The following is an 18,537-nucleotide window of genomic DNA, read 5'->3' as shown; positions in this document are numbered from 1 at the left end:
ATGCATGGTTTTTTTTCATGCCGCCAAAAACATTTTGCCTCGTAACAGTAGACCAATAAAATTGATGAGTAGTTCACAGAGGTCCAATGAAATTGTACGATAAATCAAGCGCACTTTCACAATTAAATTATTGTAAATCAGTCATTTGTACTCACCCTCATCAACATGGAAAACACTCGAAGAAAAGCATTGTGCTGCCTTTATGGCAGTTATTTAGTTTATAATATTTTCGCTTAGTAATTCATTTGTTAGTATTTTCTAGTTAAAGTTAGAAGTGTTTTAAGTATATTTGTTTTCTGTACTACATCCCGGGATGCTATGACATCACATCCGGTTTCGCCGCGTCTTGTGGGGAAAATACCGGTTTGCGATAAACGGAAAGGAGGGGGCGAGCGCATTAGACCCGCGCGATGATGCAGCTTTTAAGTTAAAGGCGATCAATAACTTTTCCTGGTAGGCTGCAGTATATATTTTTTTACCAGTCGTTAGGAGATATTGGAATGTTGTTCGTGCACTGTTCAGTAAAAAAGTATACGCAACGTAATTTGTGTGTTACCGATACGTATGTATATTTAAAAGTAACCATGTTACAGGCACGGTTCGAAAAAAAGCATTTGCAATATGTATTTGTTTATGTTACCATACGGATTTAATTAAAAGTTAAAAAATCCTCACGTGTAATATCTTTCTGTGTAAATATCTCATATTACAACGTGGGACACCTGCGGCTTAAAATCCGGTGCGGCTTGTACAAGTACAAAATTGATTTTCTTTCTAAAATTAGAGCCTGCGGCTTTTAATTAGGTGCGCTCTGTAGTCCGGAATCTACGGTACTTCATTACCAGTCTCTCAAAGCACTTCACAGTGGATGTGAGTTAAACTGAACGATAGCTATTGAGGCAGATTACTACTTTCTTCTTAAGCAGCGGTATAATTGAAGCTTGCTTGAACCGGATGGGTACATACTTGGCCTGCCAAAGTAAGAGATTGAAACCAGTTGCACAGGTCTTCTGTACTCGACCAGGTACGAAGTCTGGAAGCTCTCATTCGATCTCAGAGAATGAGATCAAAGTTCAAAGTACGTTTATTGTCAAAGAAGTATATTTAAGAGGAAACTGGAACAATTTTCTGCAGCCCACAGAGTCGCTGATGTACGCCAGTGCCATCTTGTCACTTCTCAAACATGCCTCGACCTCACTCGTACCCACACGCCTCGACCCACTAGTCAGCCTTGCCTTTGCTTGCCTCTACATTACGATTTTTGTTTACCATAAATTTTTACAGAGAAATTGTTATTAAAGTATTTAGTTGTACTTCTTGCTTTGAAACCCACCAGTAAGTTGTCGCTTGTCCTCAGTAGTGTAAACGTAAATTCGCCGGACCAAATAACTACAGCACAAAAGATCGTTACTTATCTTTCCACCAGTTTATTTCTTTGAGCTCAGCCGACGAGGGAACTTGGTCCCGACATCAGGGGGAGAAACGTTCTCATCCCTCTGGCGGTTCAAACAAGTTCACTGCTCGACTTCCAGAATTGTTACAATTTATAAGGCCACCGATACAAAAGATCAGTTTGATAAATATTCCAGCCAAGTCAATGGACTGTTGATACAAAAGAACAATCAGTTTGATAGACATTCCAGCCACTCTAATTTAAAAAGGAATGTCCTACCTGGTTTGTTGGAGCCAAAACTTAATTACAAAGATAAGAACATACACCAGATTTATGCTTTAATTAAGAAAGGAATGTCCTGTCTAATTTCCATCAGATACCGACTTTAGTCGAAACCAAAAGGTGTGAAAAATCAGGAGACATCTTATGTGGATCTGTGTGAACTTTAACTCTAATCTTGCTGCAAAGAAGCAGCTGTGAGACATTATTCAAACACACAGCAGTCACTCACAAAATACACAGACATAGTCGGTACTTAACTCATTATTTACAGGAATCTGAGAATCCCCCAATTCCTTTAAACTTTATCATTCCCTCCTTTTTATCATTACATGATAACTTTTCAGAATAGATTGTCGCTTCTACAACATGATACAAAACATACCCAATATGCTCCCCGTTCTACTTGCTTAGCGTAGGTATGGCAGAGGGACAGAAAAGTGTTAACCTAGGGGCCTCCCGAAACAGGGACAGGTCCCCTTAGGGTCATTAAAATTATCATTAACCAATACATTTTTCAGTCCTTATCAGTTCCGCCAGTAACGTTTAATCTGTTCGATGTATCCACCGGAGCTGCCCTTCCACTTTCACTGCAGTAGGTGTTGTCAGTAGCACTTGGTACGGTCCTTTCCACCTCGGTTCCAACTTCTTACGATCCCAGTTCTTAATCAGTTCAAAATCTCCAGGCTTGTTGGTGGGGTAGTCACCCTTAGGCTGGGTGTCATCCTCTCGATAGGCCTGTTGTACCTGTGAATGCAAGCTTTGGAGAGTTTTAATTAACTTGCATAAATATTTTCCCATCTCTTTCCCTAAGGTATGCATGTCCATCCTTTCAGGAAGGGGAGGTTGGGCTTCCCCTAGATAATCTCGGCAGGGGATAACCCCGTTTTAACTGAGGGTGTGATTCTCATGTGGAACAAGGCCAAGGGTAGAACCTTTAACCAGGTCAATCCAGTCTCCTGGGTAAGTTTGGCCAACTTATCTGTCAAGATACCATCGGCTCGTTCCACTACACCAGCTGCCTTTGGGTGGTGGGTACAGTGGAACTGTTGCTTTATAGCCAACTCCTTGCAGATTTCTTCATTTATTTTGGCTGCAAAGTGCAGTCCATTTTCTGTGCTTATCATTTCCGGGAGTCCATAATGGGGAATTATTTCCCTCAGCAATATTTTTACCACTGTTATAACAGTATTGTCAGTCGTGGGGATAGCTTCAATCCATCTACTAAATACATCTACTACAGTACAGCCCACAATCCCTTATCCAAAATCCTTGGGGCCAGTTGCATTTCGGAATTCAGAATTTTTCAGATTTCAGGTATGTGTTTTCATACCAAAAAACACATATGTTCAAGTCCCTTATTTAACCTGGCTCATGAGGTGGACTTTAGGACCCGGTGGCACACCAAACCTACGCATGTCCTCCCATATACTTTAAATCATCTCTAGATTACTTATAATACCTAATACAATGTAAATGCTATGTAAATAGTTGTTATACTGTATGGTTTAGGAAATCATAACAAGAAAAATATTTATTTCCAACAAAAACATTCAATAAAACATAAAAATATACAGCTTCAAATGAACCAAATCAAACACATGGTAAATCGCTTATTGGAATAAATGTAGAACGTCACTGTCACTATAAAACTTCAGTAACTTGTCTTTCTATTTATTTAAATCATAAACAGTGGTAGTTCCGACGCTATTTTCTTCAGTAAGACGCCCCACAGACACACCACGATCAAGCTTCTGCAATAACTCCACTTTCTGCGTTATTGATAATGATAGATGCTTCGTTCTCTTTTTCTCATTGTTACCCATAGGGGTATCTGCAGCTCTTTTTGACATTTTAGTCTACAGTGAACACAAAATATCAGTGAACAGCAAATGCACATGTAACCAGTACGAGTGCTGAACCACAACTGACGTCTGGCGGCCTCTGCTACTGCTGCCACATCACACCTGAGTGATGTCAGCTGTTGGCAAAAAAAACTTCAGTTTTCGGAGCTTTTTGGATTTCAGAATTTTGGATAAAGGAATGTGCACCTGTATTACTGAGCAATGTTTATAACAATGTACTGTAGGTAATTCTATAAAATCAAGTTGCAGACAAGCAAAAGGCCCACCAGGCAAGGGGGTGGTTCCAGAACCACAGAGCATCCCTTTTCCAGTATTTGTCTTTATACAAATTAAGCATGCTTTAGCTCGTTTTTCAGCTGTTTTCTGGAAATCAGGGTGCCACCAAGTTTGTAATAAAGTATTAACCATTCCCTCCTTGCCCAAATGTGTACAGTTATGCATGTAATCAATTAAGATAGGTTAAAAACACAGAAGAGACGCAAACCTGTCCTGCAGGGGTCACCCATAGATTATTCTGAGGCTCAAGGTGGCACCCCATTTGGAACCATAGTTTACGCTCTTTGTCAGGGGCATCCCCCTGTAACATACATATCTCACCCATGTCTGGCATACCCGTCCTTAAGTTTTGCCTAACAGGAGCCTGCTGGGATCCTGAGGGGACTAATAGGGCAGGGTTTAGAGCCGTCTGTTTAGCTGCAGCATCAGCACGTGTATTACCTTTTGAAACCTCACCAGGTTCTCCAGTGTGGGCAATGCATTTGGTGATTGCCACACTGGCTGCTAATTGTAAAGCCTGCAATAAGTTGTGTACAAAAACAGCATTGCTAATGGGCTGTCCAGTAGAGGTCAGGAATCCCCGATGCTCCCACAAAGCCCCATAGTCATGTGCCACCTCAAAGGCATAGCGAGGGTCTGTATAAATATTGGCAGATTTCCCTTTAGCCAATATGCAAGCACTGGTGAGGGCAAAAAGCTCAGCTTTCTGTGCAGACACTGGTGTTTCAAAGGAGCTATGTCCTACTGTGTCAGAGTCCGTGACAAAAGCATAACCAGAACAGCGTTGGCCTGTCGGAGCAATAACGGAACTGCCATCTATGTAGAGAATCAATTCGGTGTTAGGAAGTGGCTGATCAGCTAAATCTTCATGGGCTGTCGTAAAAAGATGGTTTCTGAGGATACAATCGTGGTCTGGAAAAGGGAGTTGCTGCGGTGGCTCTGTTAAGAATGTGGCAGGGTTTAGCGTACAGTGGGAGAAGGGATTATTAAGCAAGGCTGTCTCATATCTGTTCTGGTGGGCTTGCATTAAATGTTGAGTCTGTGGGGAGGTTAAACAATTCAACCACAGAATGAGGGGCCAGGACTGTTACCTGTTGATGTAGTGTAATATTTGAGGCTGCAGATACTAGCATATAGATCGCTGGCAATACCTGTGAACAGGGTGGTAATCCTGCGGCAACCGGGTCTAACTTCATTGAGTGATAAGCCACCGGTCTTTTGCAGTCGCCGTGCATCTTTGTTAGGATGGCAGTGGCACTTCCTTCCTTAATAGTGACATACAGGTGGAACAGGTGGTCGTACAACGGCCGGCCAAGGGCTGGAGCCCTTGAGAGACTACCTTTTAGTTCAGTAAATGCTGTCGATTGCTCGGTCGTTAGGGTAAAACTAGTTGGAACATTCGATGATGCCAGGGGAGTCAATAAGCGGGTATAAATGGTAATATTAGGTATCCATTACCTGCAAAAGTTGAGAAGACCGCGGAAAGTACGCATCTGTTTAGGGGTGGTTGGTGGGGAAGTAGCAGCAATGGGTCATATTTGGTCCTCCGTCAGTTCTCGTTCTGTGGCCGAAAGGACAATGCCGAGGAATTTAACCTCTGCCTATGAGCTTCTTACTTTTTGTGGAGGAACCACATAGCCCAAAGAGTGCAGGAAATTCAGCAGTACAGTAGTGTCGGTTTCGCAGTTTTGCACCTTGTTGCTAGCCAGGAGTAGATCATCCATGTACTGTACTACCGTTGATCCCTGTGGCAACTCAAGGGTATGTAATTGTTTCTGGAGAGTCTGTGAGAACAGCGTAGGGGAGAGGATGAACGCTTGGGGCAGCGGGGTCCAGGTGTATTGCTGGCCTTGATAGGTGAAAGTGAACAAATACTGCGAGTCTGGGTGTAGAGGCACAGCAAAAAATGCATTATTGTAAATCGATAATGGTGAATACACAAGAATCGGCTGGGGTACAACTTAGAATAGTGGCCGGGTTAGGAACCAGAGCATGAACTGGAGCCACAATCTCATTTATTTTCCTGAGGTTCTGGACTAGTCACCAACCTTTTCGCCCTGGTTTGGGTACGGGAAATATGGGGGTACTGCAGAGTGAGCTACAAGGCACCAGGATCCCTTGGGCTACAAAGGAATTAATCAACACCCATACCCCCTCTCAGCTTCTGGTTTCAAGGGATACTGAGGAATAGATGGTAGAGTTTGATTTTCCTTTAGTCTTATCCGAATTGGGGCACAAGTAGTATGCCCAGCTTCGTGACCCGGGATGGCCCATCACCGGGAGGGGGGGGTGACCTCCTGGTGGATGAATTGGCCATTGACCATATTCAATGGCCATTGTAGGAAAAGCCTGGCAGATCCCTCTGGTGTCAACAGCTATCCGTGTCAGTGTTTAGGCAAGAAATCCCAGGCTCTTGTGTTTATACCCTGGACACACGGTCAAGGTGACATGCAGGACTACCAACCTGGTTTGGCACCATAGGTATCCTGGAATCGTGACCAGATAAACTGAGCCTTCTTTCCCTTCCACCTCTCTGATCAACAAGACCGGATATTCTAATCCTTCAAAAGGAGCATAGTACTGGGTGTCTTTGGCAGAGCTTCCGGTGGGGTCATAACAGACAGTTAGTTACATGGGGGTCTGATATGGGGAGTGGTGGGGTAAACTGTGTGGGGTCCATACTTAAACCCCACCGAGGAACTGTAAACTGAGGATACTGCCCGCGGCCAATCAAGCCTATGGTGATACCCTCATCGGTGCAAATTATCTCTACTTCCAGTGGGCAAAGCAAACCCCTCCCTGGCAGATTACAGCCTAGGTTGGTAGTTACCGTAAAGGAGATGTCACAGTAGCGTCCTTCGAATTCTACTAGCAGCGGTTGCGTGTGTGAGTAAGAATCTGTGTGTCCTTTGAATCCTAATAAGACGATGGTAGTGCCAGACAGCTGGAACCCTTTATCCTTTACTATTTCCTGATTGAGGATCGAGGTGGTTGCCCCTGTGTCACTCATGAATGGAATCAGGATTCCAGCCACTTGTATGGTGACATGGGGTTCCTGATGAGAGGACTTGCTTATCACCGGGAGATTTCTGCCTGAGGTCAAGCAAATGGATTATTGGTTGTAAAGGGCGCCCTTGGGGGCCCGGGTGCAGCGGAATCCTGTCTAGGTATCCCGGGGCAATTTGCTTTCCAATGGCCATTCTTTTGCAATTATAACAGGCCTCCATTGGCAGCCCATGCCGGGGACTGTTTCGTATTGAATCCCTCTGTCTTGCCCCCGTCCCCCAGGGTTTAATACCTGGGTCTTCTTCTCTCAGCGGTCTTCTAGGTGCTACTAATACCATATTCTGGCTTCCTGGTGTGTCAGTATTGGGGTCAGGATACAGCCAATCATGGAAGCACCAGTCAGGATCTTTGGGCTCTTCCCTTTCATCTAGGGGGTCCCCGTCTACGCCCAGCAATCGGGCATTGGACATATTCGGTTTTTACCTACGGTCTAGGTCGAGGCTTAGACTCATTCTGGCCATTCCAGTAGTACACCACCGCTCATCTCATCTGAGGCCGGGAGTTCTCAGACCAGTTCATGTTATTTGTCCGGATCATGTCAGCAGTACCGGGGGGTGGGGAATACATTGCAAGACCATAGCGTTAAACCATAGGTGTCAAACACAAGACCCGCGGGCCATATCCGGCCCGGTGTACAATTATATCCGGCCTGCAAGATCATTTTAGATAGATCTATTATTTTAATTATTAATGGCCCGGCGATATGAAGCGCTGATAACACACAAACTACAGATCCCATAATGCAGCGCAACAGCTGCCGATAGGCTACCCGGGAACATTCCCGCGTCAAGTGTCTGTTGCTGTATACAACGCTATTCTGAAGTCAAAGCTAACCCCTAACAATGGCGAAGAGAAAAGTTGATTCTGAAAAAAGAGTCTTTCAGAACCGATGGGTTGCTGAGTATATGTTTACTGACATTGCCGGTAAACCCGTGTGTCTTATTTGTGGAGCTAATGTGGCTGTAATTAAGGAATTTAATCTCAGACGGCACTACGAGACAAAACATCAGGATAAGCTGAAAAACCTGAACGCAGAGCAGAAGCTACAGAAAGTAGAAGAGTTAAAGAAGAATCTGACATCTCAGCAGACATTTTTTACCAGAGCAAAATCACAAAGTGAAGCTGCTGTGAAAGCAAGTTTTATTGTGGCAGAGGAGATAGCCAAATCAGCCCGGCCATTTACCGAGGGAGAGTTTCTGAAGAGCTGCACGATGAAGATGTGTGCCGTCGTGTGTCCAGACAAAAAGCAGATGTTGGCTAATGTAAGCCTGAGTAGAAATACGGTTGCTGATCGCGTTTGTGAGATAGCCACTGATTTAAGAACACAGTTGATTGAAAGAAGCAAAGGCTTTATTGCATACTCGCTTGCTGTGGATGAAAGTGCTGATATGACGGACACTGCAGAGCTGGCTATCTTCATCCGAGGAGTGGACTCCAATTTGTGCGTTACAGAGGAAATATTGAACATTAAATCGATGCACGGGACAACGACAGGAAAAGACATTTTTGAAAATGTATGTCAAAGTGTAACCGACATGAAATTGCCCTGGGACAAACTTATTGGACTTACAACAGATGGAGCACCGGCGATGTGCGGTGAAAAAAGTGGACTAGTGGGAAGGATGCGGGTAAAGATGCAGGAGGAGAACTGTACTGGTGAGTTAACAACATATCACTGCATCATACACCAAGAAACGCTGTGTGGTAAAGTCCTAAAGATGGAACATGTAATGAGCACTGTAACACAAGCCGTAAACTTTATCCAAGCTAAAGGTTTAAATCACCGGCAATTTCAGTCTTTTATGCGGGAAATAGATTCAGAGTTTGCTGACATTCCTTATCATACAGAGGTGCGTTGGCTGAGTCGGGGAAAAGTTCTCAATAGAGTTTTTAAGCTCAACAAGGAAATCTGTCAGTTCATGGACAGTAAAGGAAAAGACTCCACAGTTTTGCAGGATGAAAAGTGGAAATGTGAGTTGGCGTTTCTGGCTGACATAACAACACATCTCAGCGTCTTAAACCTTCAGCTCCAGGGACGTGACCGCATGATCACTGACATGTATGATGCAGCGAAGGCATTTCAAGTGAAGCTGCTCTTATGGGAGACACAAATGCACCAGTGCAACCTGCCTCATTTTCCCTGTTGCCAAGTAATGTTGAACCAGGTCGGATGATGTTCCCAAATGCGCACTTTGCTGATAAACTGAGTGCACTTCGCACTGAGTTCGCACGGCGCTTTGGTGACTGAAGCACAAAAAATTAATTTCGAGCTGCTTCGCAACCCATTTGCCGTCGACGTGGAAACTGCACCTGTACAGATTCAGATGGAGCTGATAGAGCTGCAGTGTAATGGGACACTAAAGGCAAAGTACGACACTGCAGGGCCCGTACAGTTTATTCGCTCCATTCCTGAAGCAATGCCTCAGCTCCGTCTACATGCGGCTCGAACCTTGTGCATGTTTGGTAGCACATATCTGTGTGAGAAGCTTTTCTCAGTGATGAAGATTAACAAAACATCACACAGGAGTTGTCTCACTGATGAACACCTGCAGTCCATCCTGAGAATCTCCACAACACAGAACCTTACACCAAACCTAAACGAACTTATTGCCAAGAAAAGATGCCAAGCATCCAGCTCTGACAAAACAGAGCAAAGAAAACTGAGTGTTTTGATTTGTTGTTGTTTTAACTTTTACTGAAAAGCACAAATTTTATTTATATTTTCAGGGTTTTTTTGCAGCATGCTCATATTTCTAACTTGTATAATACTGACAGGAGATATTTTTATGGAGAGCAAAATATTTAAGTTATTTAAAGTTTTAGTTTATTTTTTCTGGAATAATATTCCTGTCTGTTTTTATTCATATTTATGTTCAAAAAATGTTTAGTTTTAGTGTGTTCAATAAATGTTTATCCTGTTCAGCCCACGACCTAAAGTGTGCTTTGAGTTTTGGCCCCATGTGCAATTGAGTTCGACACCTCTGCGTTAAACAATGGTGAATCCCGTTCTTGATAAAAGGCTGAATCCCCTGCGAATATCCCATAGCAAGCAATGAACCGCTCCCAATAATCACCCCCTGACTCTCCTGGCTTTGGTCTGCACTCTAACACCTTAGTGATGTTCACGGGTTGTTGTCAGGCTCGTTCTAATGATTGGATCAAGTGGTTCGTCTGTGCTTCTCGGTTATTAGGAAATTGCTGCACTAGTTCCCCGTGGCTTCGGATCAGCCCCCTGTTACCGCCCTCACCCAATTGATCCTGCTATTTTGTTGTCTCTTCAGGTGACAGTATCATGCAGCATAGTTCAAACAGGTCCTAGGGAGTGGCATTATACATCAGAATAGTACTTCGAACATACTGAGCAAATTGGGCTGGTTTTTCCTTACAGTCCGGGGCCTGATTCATTATCATTATCATCTCCTGGGGTTTCCAGGGGACATATACTTCAATTTTTGGTGGTTGCTTGCCCCCTCACCTGCTCGGGGATTGGGCAACTGCCTAATAGGGCACTGCTGTTGGGGATTCAGTTGGATTCCTCCAAGTTTATCACAAAGTTTAGACTGCCCCTCTCCAGAATCTCCTGGCCAGGATCCCCTCCAGGTTTGTTTTCTGGGATTTATCTTAACTCACTCTGCTACATTCGATCCTTCAGAGCCTGGTATGGTGGCGGGGGTGGTGCGGTTGGTTGTGAGAAGGGTAAGGGGGGTGGTAGCAGTCTAGGGTAACATCCCCACTCCTCATCCCTATCAGTATCTTCCGAATCATCAAAAAGAGTCAGTATGCCAGACACGGGCTGTGGATCCTGATCAGGCCTCAGGGTTTTCCCACGGCGCTGTCATTCTAATCCTTTCTGTCTGACCATATCAGCCTTTGTCTGCTTACACTGCCTTTCCTGATCTCTCTTTTGTTGCCCATCTACCCACTCACACTCTGCTTTCAGTGTCTCCCAACTCTTGGGAGTCCCTTCTGCTGTACATACCTCTATCCCTTTACCACATGCATTATTCCTCCAACTGGCCAGTAAACACTAGACACTAGAATATTACAGCACAGTGCAGGCCCTTCAGCATTCGATGTTGTGCCGACCCATATATTCCTTTAAGAAAAAGTACTAAACCCACACTACCCAGTAACCCTCTATTTTTCTTTCATCCATGTGCCTGTCCAAGAGGCTGTTAAATACCCCTAATGTTTTAGCCTCCACCACCATCCCTGGCAAGTCATTCCAGGCACCCACAACCCTCTGTGTAAAAAATAAATAAATAAATAAATAAATAATGTGTGTGTGTGTGTGTGTGTGTGTGTGTATATGTATATATATATAACTAACTAACTAACTAACCAACCCCTGATGTCTCCCCTAAACTTCCCTCCCCGTGCCCTGGGAAACAGGTACTGGCTATCCACCCTATCTATGCCTCTCATAATCTTGTAGACCTCTATCAAGTTCCCTCTCATCCTTCTACGCTTCAAAGAGAAAAGTCCCAGCTCTGCTAACCTTGCCTCATAAGACTTGTTTTCCAATCCAGGCAACATCCTGGTAAATCTCCTCTGCACCCTTTCCATAGCTTTCACATCCTTCCTATAATGAGGTGACCAGAACTGAACACAATAGTGTGGTCTAACCAGGGTTTTATAGAGCTGCAACATGACCTCTCTATTCTTGAACTCAATCCCCCTATTAATGAAGCCTAGCATCCCATAGGCCTTCTTAACTACCTGTGCAGCGACCTTGAGGGACGTATGGATTTGAACCCCAAGGTCCTTCTGTTCATCCACACTCTTAAGTAACCGACCATTAACCCTATACTCAGCCTCTGGTTTGTCCTTCTAAAATGCATCACCTCACACTTATCCGGATTGAACTCCATCTGCCACTTTTCTGCCCAACTCTGCATCCTGTCTATATCCTCTTGTAAGCTTCGACAACCTACAGCTCCATCCACAACTCCTCCAATCTTCGTGTCATCCGCAAACTTACTCACCCATCCTTCCGCCTCTTCACCCAGGTCATTTATAAAAATCACAAAGAGCAGGGGTCCCAGGACAAATCCTTGTGGCACTCCACTAGTCATCGACCTCCAGGCAGAATACTTCCCTTCCACTACTACCCTCTGCTTTCTTCCTGTAAACCAATTTTATATCCAAACAGCCAGGTTTCCACTGATTCCATGCCTCATGACTTACTAGATGAGTCTCTTGTGGGGGACCTTGTCAAATGCTTACTAAAATCCATGTAGACCACATCTATCACCCTACCCTCATCAATTTCTTTTGTTACCTCTTCAAAAACCTCAATTAGGCTCGTGAGGCACAACCTTCCCTTCACAAAGCCATGCTGACTATCCTTGAGTAGACTGTACTTCTCCAAATGCTCATATCATTAAGAATCCTTTACAATAGTTTGCAGACCACTGACGTAAGACTCACTGGTCTATAGTTCCCAGGATTCTCCCTATTAACTTTTTTAAACAAGAGAATTACATTTGCCATTCTCCATTCCTCCGGCACCTCCCCTGCAGTCAAAGAGGATTCAAAGATCATAGCTACTGCTCCAGCGATCTCTTCTCACTTTCCACAGCAACCTGGGGTATTTCGCATCCGGCCCTGGGGACTTATCAATCTTGATGTTTTTAAGAAGATACAACACTACTTCTTCTTTAATCTCCACATTCTCCAGCACACTGGCCTGTTCTATTTCAACCTCACCCTGACCAAGGGCCTTTTCACTTGTGAATACTGAAGCAAAGTATTCATTTAGGACCTCCCCAACCTCCTCTGCCTCCAGGCACTTGTTGCCTTCTTTATCCTTTAGCAGCCACACCTTCATTCTTGTCATCCTTCTGTTCTTCACATACGCATAGAACACCTTGGGGTTCTCCTTAATCCTACATGCCAAGGCCTTCTCATGCCCCCTTCGAGCTCTCCTAAGTCCTTTCTTAAGCTCCTTCCTTGCTTACCCTATATTTCTCATGAGCCCCTCCTGCTTCCTATATCTAACATATGCTTCCTTCTTCCTCTTGACGAGTTGCCTGACGTGTTTCGTCAGCCACAGTTCCCTTTTCCTACCATTTTTTCCTTGTCTCAGTGGGACATACCTATCCTGAATCCAGCACAAGTGGTCGCTAAACTTCTTCCACATTACTTCTGTGCTTTCACCCTTGAACATCTGTTTCCAATTTATCCCATATATAGTATCCAATATATAAAGTATTATTCCATTTTACATCCGCTTTATCTTTCCATTCCTTAATCAGGAATTTCCATTTCTTTCCACAGTTCTTTTTCCAGATTAAATTAACCACTTGTTCACATGACTCTATATCCCAAGTGCCCCTCGGGGGCCAAATATCAGATCCCAAACCTTTAGTAAGTGCAAAACTTAATCTTCGTAAATCGTCCTCTGATTTAAGTAATTTTTCACACATACTTTGGAGGGGAGTTCCCTTTCCAGCTGTATCAAGGGCCTGTCCCATTATTGCCCTTTTTATATTACCAGTTATTCTTATTTATTAAGTCAAATTAAGTTTATTTATATCGCGCATTTAAAAACAGCACACGTTGACCAAAGTGCTGTACAAAGCAAAGCAAGTAGCTAAAATCACAAATACACGAAACACAGACAAACCAATGAGGCAAACGGCTTATAGGCACAAAATACACAATACAAGGGCCTAGGCACAAGCCAAAAAACAGTCACTGTTTATGCCACTGGGTGAGAAATTTAGCCAGCCTGCCTTCCCCTTAATCAATTTCAACCGGCCTTATTATCAGGAGGCAGCTGATATGATCAAATCTGTCAGGTAGTAGTGACCGCCTCTCCTGACCGGGGTCCCTAGTCCCTTCTCTTTCCTTAGGAACAATACAGAATACCCAATGTCACCCGCAGCCTTTAATTCTCACAAAAACTCTCACATACTCTGAAGGCCTTTCCTCCTTTATCCTAAACTTGTCTCATTAAATTTCAACCAGCCATATTTCTGCTGCCAAGTTGAGAATTTTACCGGGCTGCCAGTCTCATACCATTTTCAGATTTCAACCGGCCATATCCTGTCACCCACAGCAACGTAAAAGAGACAACTGCTTACCTTAAATACTGTATCCAAATGGGTCGTCTGATCCCGTCAAAGTACCGGTCTCAATGGGCAAGGGGCAAAAATGCTCAGTTGGACACAAGGAATAGGCAGAGGTAAACTACCTTGGGGTGCCCTGCCACTCAATTGTGTTCGATTCAAGCCCCCCTATCACTTACTCAGCCTAGAGAGACGTTCCCTATGTTGGGATCCGAGTCATGGCACCAAATGTAAACGTAAATTTGCCAGACCAAATAACTACAGCACAGAAGATCGTTACTTATCTTTCTACCAGTTTCTTTGAGCTCAGCCGGCGAGGGAACTTGGTCCCGACATCAGGGGGAGAAGCGTTCTCATCCCTCCAGTGGTTCAAACAAGTTTACTGTTCGACTTCCAGAATTGTTACAATTTATAAGGCTACCGATACAAAAGAACAATCAGTTTGATAGACACTCCAGCCATTTTAATTAAAAATAAGGAATGTCCTTACCTGGTTTGTTGGAGCTGAAACTTAAATACAAAGGTAAGAACATACACCAGATTTATGCTTTAATTAAGAAAGGAATGTCCTGTCTAATTTCCACCAGGTACTTCCTTTTGTCGAAACCAAAAGGTGTGAAAAATCAGGAGACATCTTATGTGGATCTGTGTGAACTTTAACCCTTATCTTGCTGCAAAGATGCAGCTGTGAGACATTATTCAAACACGCTGCAGTCACTCACAAAATACACAGACTTAACCCATTATTTACAGGAATCTGAGAATCGCCCAATTCCTTTGAACTTTATCATTAGTTCATGAAAGTGTTGGCGCGTGGCCTAGTGGATAAGGCATCGGTCTAGTGATCTGAAGGTCACTGGTTCGAGCCTCAGCTGAGGCAGCGTGTTGTATCCCTGAGCAAGATGCTTAACAACACATTGCTCTGCAACGACACCGATGCCAAGCTGCTTGGCTCCTAGTGCCCTTCCCTTTGACAACATTGGTGGCGTGGAGAGGAGAAGGCTTGCAGCATGGGCAACTGCCAGTCTCCCATACAGCCCTGCCCAGGCCTGCGCCCTGGAAACCTTCCGAGGCGCAAATCCAAGATCTCACGAGACTAACGGATTAGTTCATGAAGGTGCCTCCATGTTCTATTGGTCAAAGGGAATATAAAAGGTATTGAGCCCATCTGGGAGCAAAACCTTGTTATTAATGTTGCTTGGTTTTTGTTTGTAGGAGGTGATGGTATTCAAGTCAAGCTTTGCCAAAGTTGTCGAGCATCCTTCTGTGATTCAGATTTGGTCTGGAATTGCCATTCATATGGCAATATGAGATGGCTTTCCAGGACTCATACCTGGACCTCTTACACTTTTCTGTATCACTGGTCCTGAACACCACTGATCCAGGTAGAGCCAGTGGGTGTGGTGTATATGGATTTTAGCAAGGCTTTTGACAAGGTTGCACATGATAAACTTATTCAGAATATCAGGAAGCATGGCTGCATGGATTCAGAATTGGCAGAGACCATTGAGAGGTTTCCACAGAAAGCAGAGGATAGTAGTAGAAGGAGCATATTCAGCTTGAGGTCTGTGATCAGAGGAGTTCTGCAGGGATCTGTTCTGGGACCCCCTGCTCTTTGTGGATTTTTTAAATTATATAAATAACTTGGATGAGAAAGTAGAAGGTCGGGTTATTAAGCTTACAGATGACGGTAAGGTTAGTGGTGTTGTGGATAGTGTAGTGGATGTAGAGCTAGGCTAAGAAGCAGTGTCTGGTGTTCAATCTGGAAAAGTGAAGTGATACAGTACACTTTGAAAAGCTGAATAAAAACCACAGCCCCGATGACCCTGTGATTTCAGTTTCTGAGGCTGGCGTGAGAACATCCTTCAGGAGGGTGAACCTGCAGAAAGCATCCGGCCCAGATGGGATATTTGGCCAAGTACTAAAGACCTGTGCTGATCAACAGGCTGTAGAATTCTCCGATATCTTTACCCTTTCACTTCATCAGGCTGAGATATCCATCTGCTTCATGCAGGCTTCATTATGCCAGGGTCTAAGAAGAATGTGGTAACCTGCCTCAATGACTGTCATCCAATACCGCTTGCATCTACAGTGATTAAGTGGTTTAAGAGGTTGGTGATGGAACATATGAATTCCTGCCTGAGGGAAAACTTGGATCCATTCCAATTTACGCATCATCACAACAGGTGAACAACAGAGTGGCTCTTCACTCGATCCTAGAACGTACAGACAGCGAAGATGCAACCATCAGGATGCACTTCATTGACTACAACTCAGCATTCAATACTACCATTCCCCCTGCATCTCTGCCATAAGTAGTCAATAAGCTTCAAGTCTTTGGCCTCAATACCTTCTCGTGTAATTGGATCTTTGATTTCCTTACTTGCAGGCCCTAATCAGTTTGAACTGGCAACAACATCTGCTCTACACACTCCATCAGCATAGATGCACCACAAGGTTGTGTGCTTAGTCCCCTACTCTACTTGCTTTATGCTTATGACTGTGAGGCTATGCACAGCTCCGAAGCCATATTTAAGTTTGCGAATTACACCACTGTCACTGGTCAAATCAAGTGTGGTGACAATTCAGCATATAGAAGGGAGATTAAAATGTGGCTGAGTAGTGCCACGATAATAACTTCTCACTCAATGTCAGCACAACCAAGGATCTGGTTAATTACATCAGGAGGAGGAAACCAGGGGTCCATGAGCCAGTCCTCATTGGAGGATCAGAGGTGGAGAGGGTCAGCAACTTTAAATTCTTGTGTTATCATTTTAGAAGATTTGTCCTGGCTTCAACGTTCAAGTACCATTACGAAGAAAGCATGGCAGTGCCTCTACTTTTTTATAAGTTTGTGAAGATTTGGCATGTCTTCTATAACTTGGGTAAACTTCTGTAGATGTGTGCTGGAGAGTATATTGACTAGTTGCAGAATTGCTGAGTATGAAAATACCAATGGCCTTGTATGGAAAAGCCTGCAAGAAGTAGTTGATACAGCCCAGTCAGTCATGGGTAAAGCCCTCTCCACCACTGAGAACATTTACACGGAGAACTGCCACAGGAAAGCAGTATCCATCATCAGGGACCCCCACCATCCAGGCCATGCTCTGTTCTCACTGCTCCCATCAGAAAGAAGAAACAGGAACCTCAGCACTCACTAACAAGTTCAGGAACAGTTATTACCACTCAAACATCAGGCTCTTGAACCAGAGAGGACAATTTCATTCAACTTCACTTGCCCTTCACTGAATGTTCCCACTGAACTGGACTCATTTTCAAGGACTCTTCATCTCATGTTCATAATATTTATTGCTTACTTAATTTTTTTCCCTTTCTGTTTCTGTTTTTGCACTTTGGTTGTTATCTGTCCTGTTGGGTATGGTCTTTCATTAATTTTATTATCTTGCATCAAATGTGATGGCCCACAAGAATCTCAGGGTTGTATATGGTGTTATGTATATATTTTTTATAATAAATTTACTGTGAACTTTGAGATTTAACAGGATGCTCTCTGGATTAGAGAGCGTGTGTTAGGATAGATTGAATGAGTTAGGCTTTTCTCTTGAGCGAAGGAAAATGAGAGGTGACTTGATAGAGTGATCAGAGACTAGTCTAGACAACCAAAACTTGTTCCCAGGGTGGAAATGGCTAAAATGAATGTGCATAATTTTACAGTGATTGGAGAAAAGTATTGTGGATGATATCAGTGGTATTTGTTTTGCATAGAGTACATGGAATGTGCTTCCAGGGTGGTAGAGGCAGATATATTAGGGACATTTAAGAGACTCTTATATAGGTACATGGATGAAGGAAAAATGAAGGGATATGTGGGAGGGAAGGGTTAGATTGATCTTAGAATAGGTTAAAAGATTGTGTGTCGAAGGGCCTGTACTGTGCTGAACAGCTCTATATACATCACACACAAAATGCTGGTGGAACACAGCAGGTCAGGCAGCATCTATAGGGAGAAGCACTCTCGACGTTTCGGGCCGAGACCCTTTGTCCTGACAAAGCTATAGATGCTGCCTAGCCTGCTGTGTTCCACCAGCATTTTGTGTGTGTTGTTTGAATTTCCAGCATCTGCAGATTTCCTCGTGTTAGTTCTATATACATGTTGGTACTGTGTGTTGACGCATACTTGAGCTCAAGCATAAAGTCAGCCTTAAATTACCCAATTGTAACATAATTTGACTAATTTCTCTTTGATTACAGATGCTATAATGCACAATGAGCCTGAGACAACGATGATGAATTTCTATTTCTGACCACCTGATTCTGGGACTCCCCATTTGTTCACTGCCACAATGCCTGTGCAGGCTCCACAATGGACAGACTTCCTCTCCTGCCCAATCTGCTTCCAAACCTTCGATGAGAACATACGCAAGCCCATCAGCCTAGGCTGTGGACACACAGTCTGTAAGATGTGTCTCAACAAACTGCATCGCAAGGCTTGTCCTTTTGATCAAACCACTATCAACACAGACATAGACATGTTACCTGTGAACTCTGCTTTGTTACAGCTGGTAGGAGCCCAGGTAAGAATCACTCTCTATAAATTAACAAATAAGTTACTTAATGTGATTGG

General features: G+C 43.8%; 1 protein-coding gene and 1 long non-coding RNA gene across 5 annotated transcripts in view; one reads left to right on the top strand and one right to left on the bottom strand.

Annotated features, from left to right (window-relative positions):
* Positions 1-18,537, top strand: part of LOC140737308 (roquin-1-like) — a 151,515-nt gene that overhangs the window by 49,113 nt on the left and 83,865 nt on the right. For all 3 annotated transcript variants that reach the window (XM_073063731.1, XM_073063733.1, XM_073063732.1), the window contains one exon: positions 18,165-18,487. In XM_073063731.1, the coding sequence (XP_072919832.1) occupies positions 18,257-18,487 (231 nt within the window). In that variant the 5' untranslated portion in view covers positions 18,165-18,256. The remainder of the gene's footprint in view (positions 1-18,164; positions 18,488-18,537) is intronic.
* Positions 1,427-18,537, bottom strand: part of LOC140737311 (uncharacterized) — a 48,230-nt gene continuing 31,119 nt past the window's right edge. For both annotated transcript variants that reach the window (XR_012101097.1, XR_012101098.1), the window contains one exon: positions 1,427-2,432. This is a non-coding gene — a long non-coding RNA (uncharacterized lncRNA). The remainder of the gene's footprint in view (positions 2,433-18,537) is intronic.

This window comes from Hemitrygon akajei, chromosome 12 (assembly GCF_048418815.1).
Source record: "Hemitrygon akajei chromosome 12, sHemAka1.3, whole genome shotgun sequence".
NCBI classification, from domain to species: domain Eukaryota; kingdom Metazoa; phylum Chordata; class Chondrichthyes; order Myliobatiformes; family Dasyatidae; genus Hemitrygon; species Hemitrygon akajei.
Note: the sequence above shows the minus strand (reverse complement) of the source record. Positions and strands in the feature narration are given on the sequence as shown.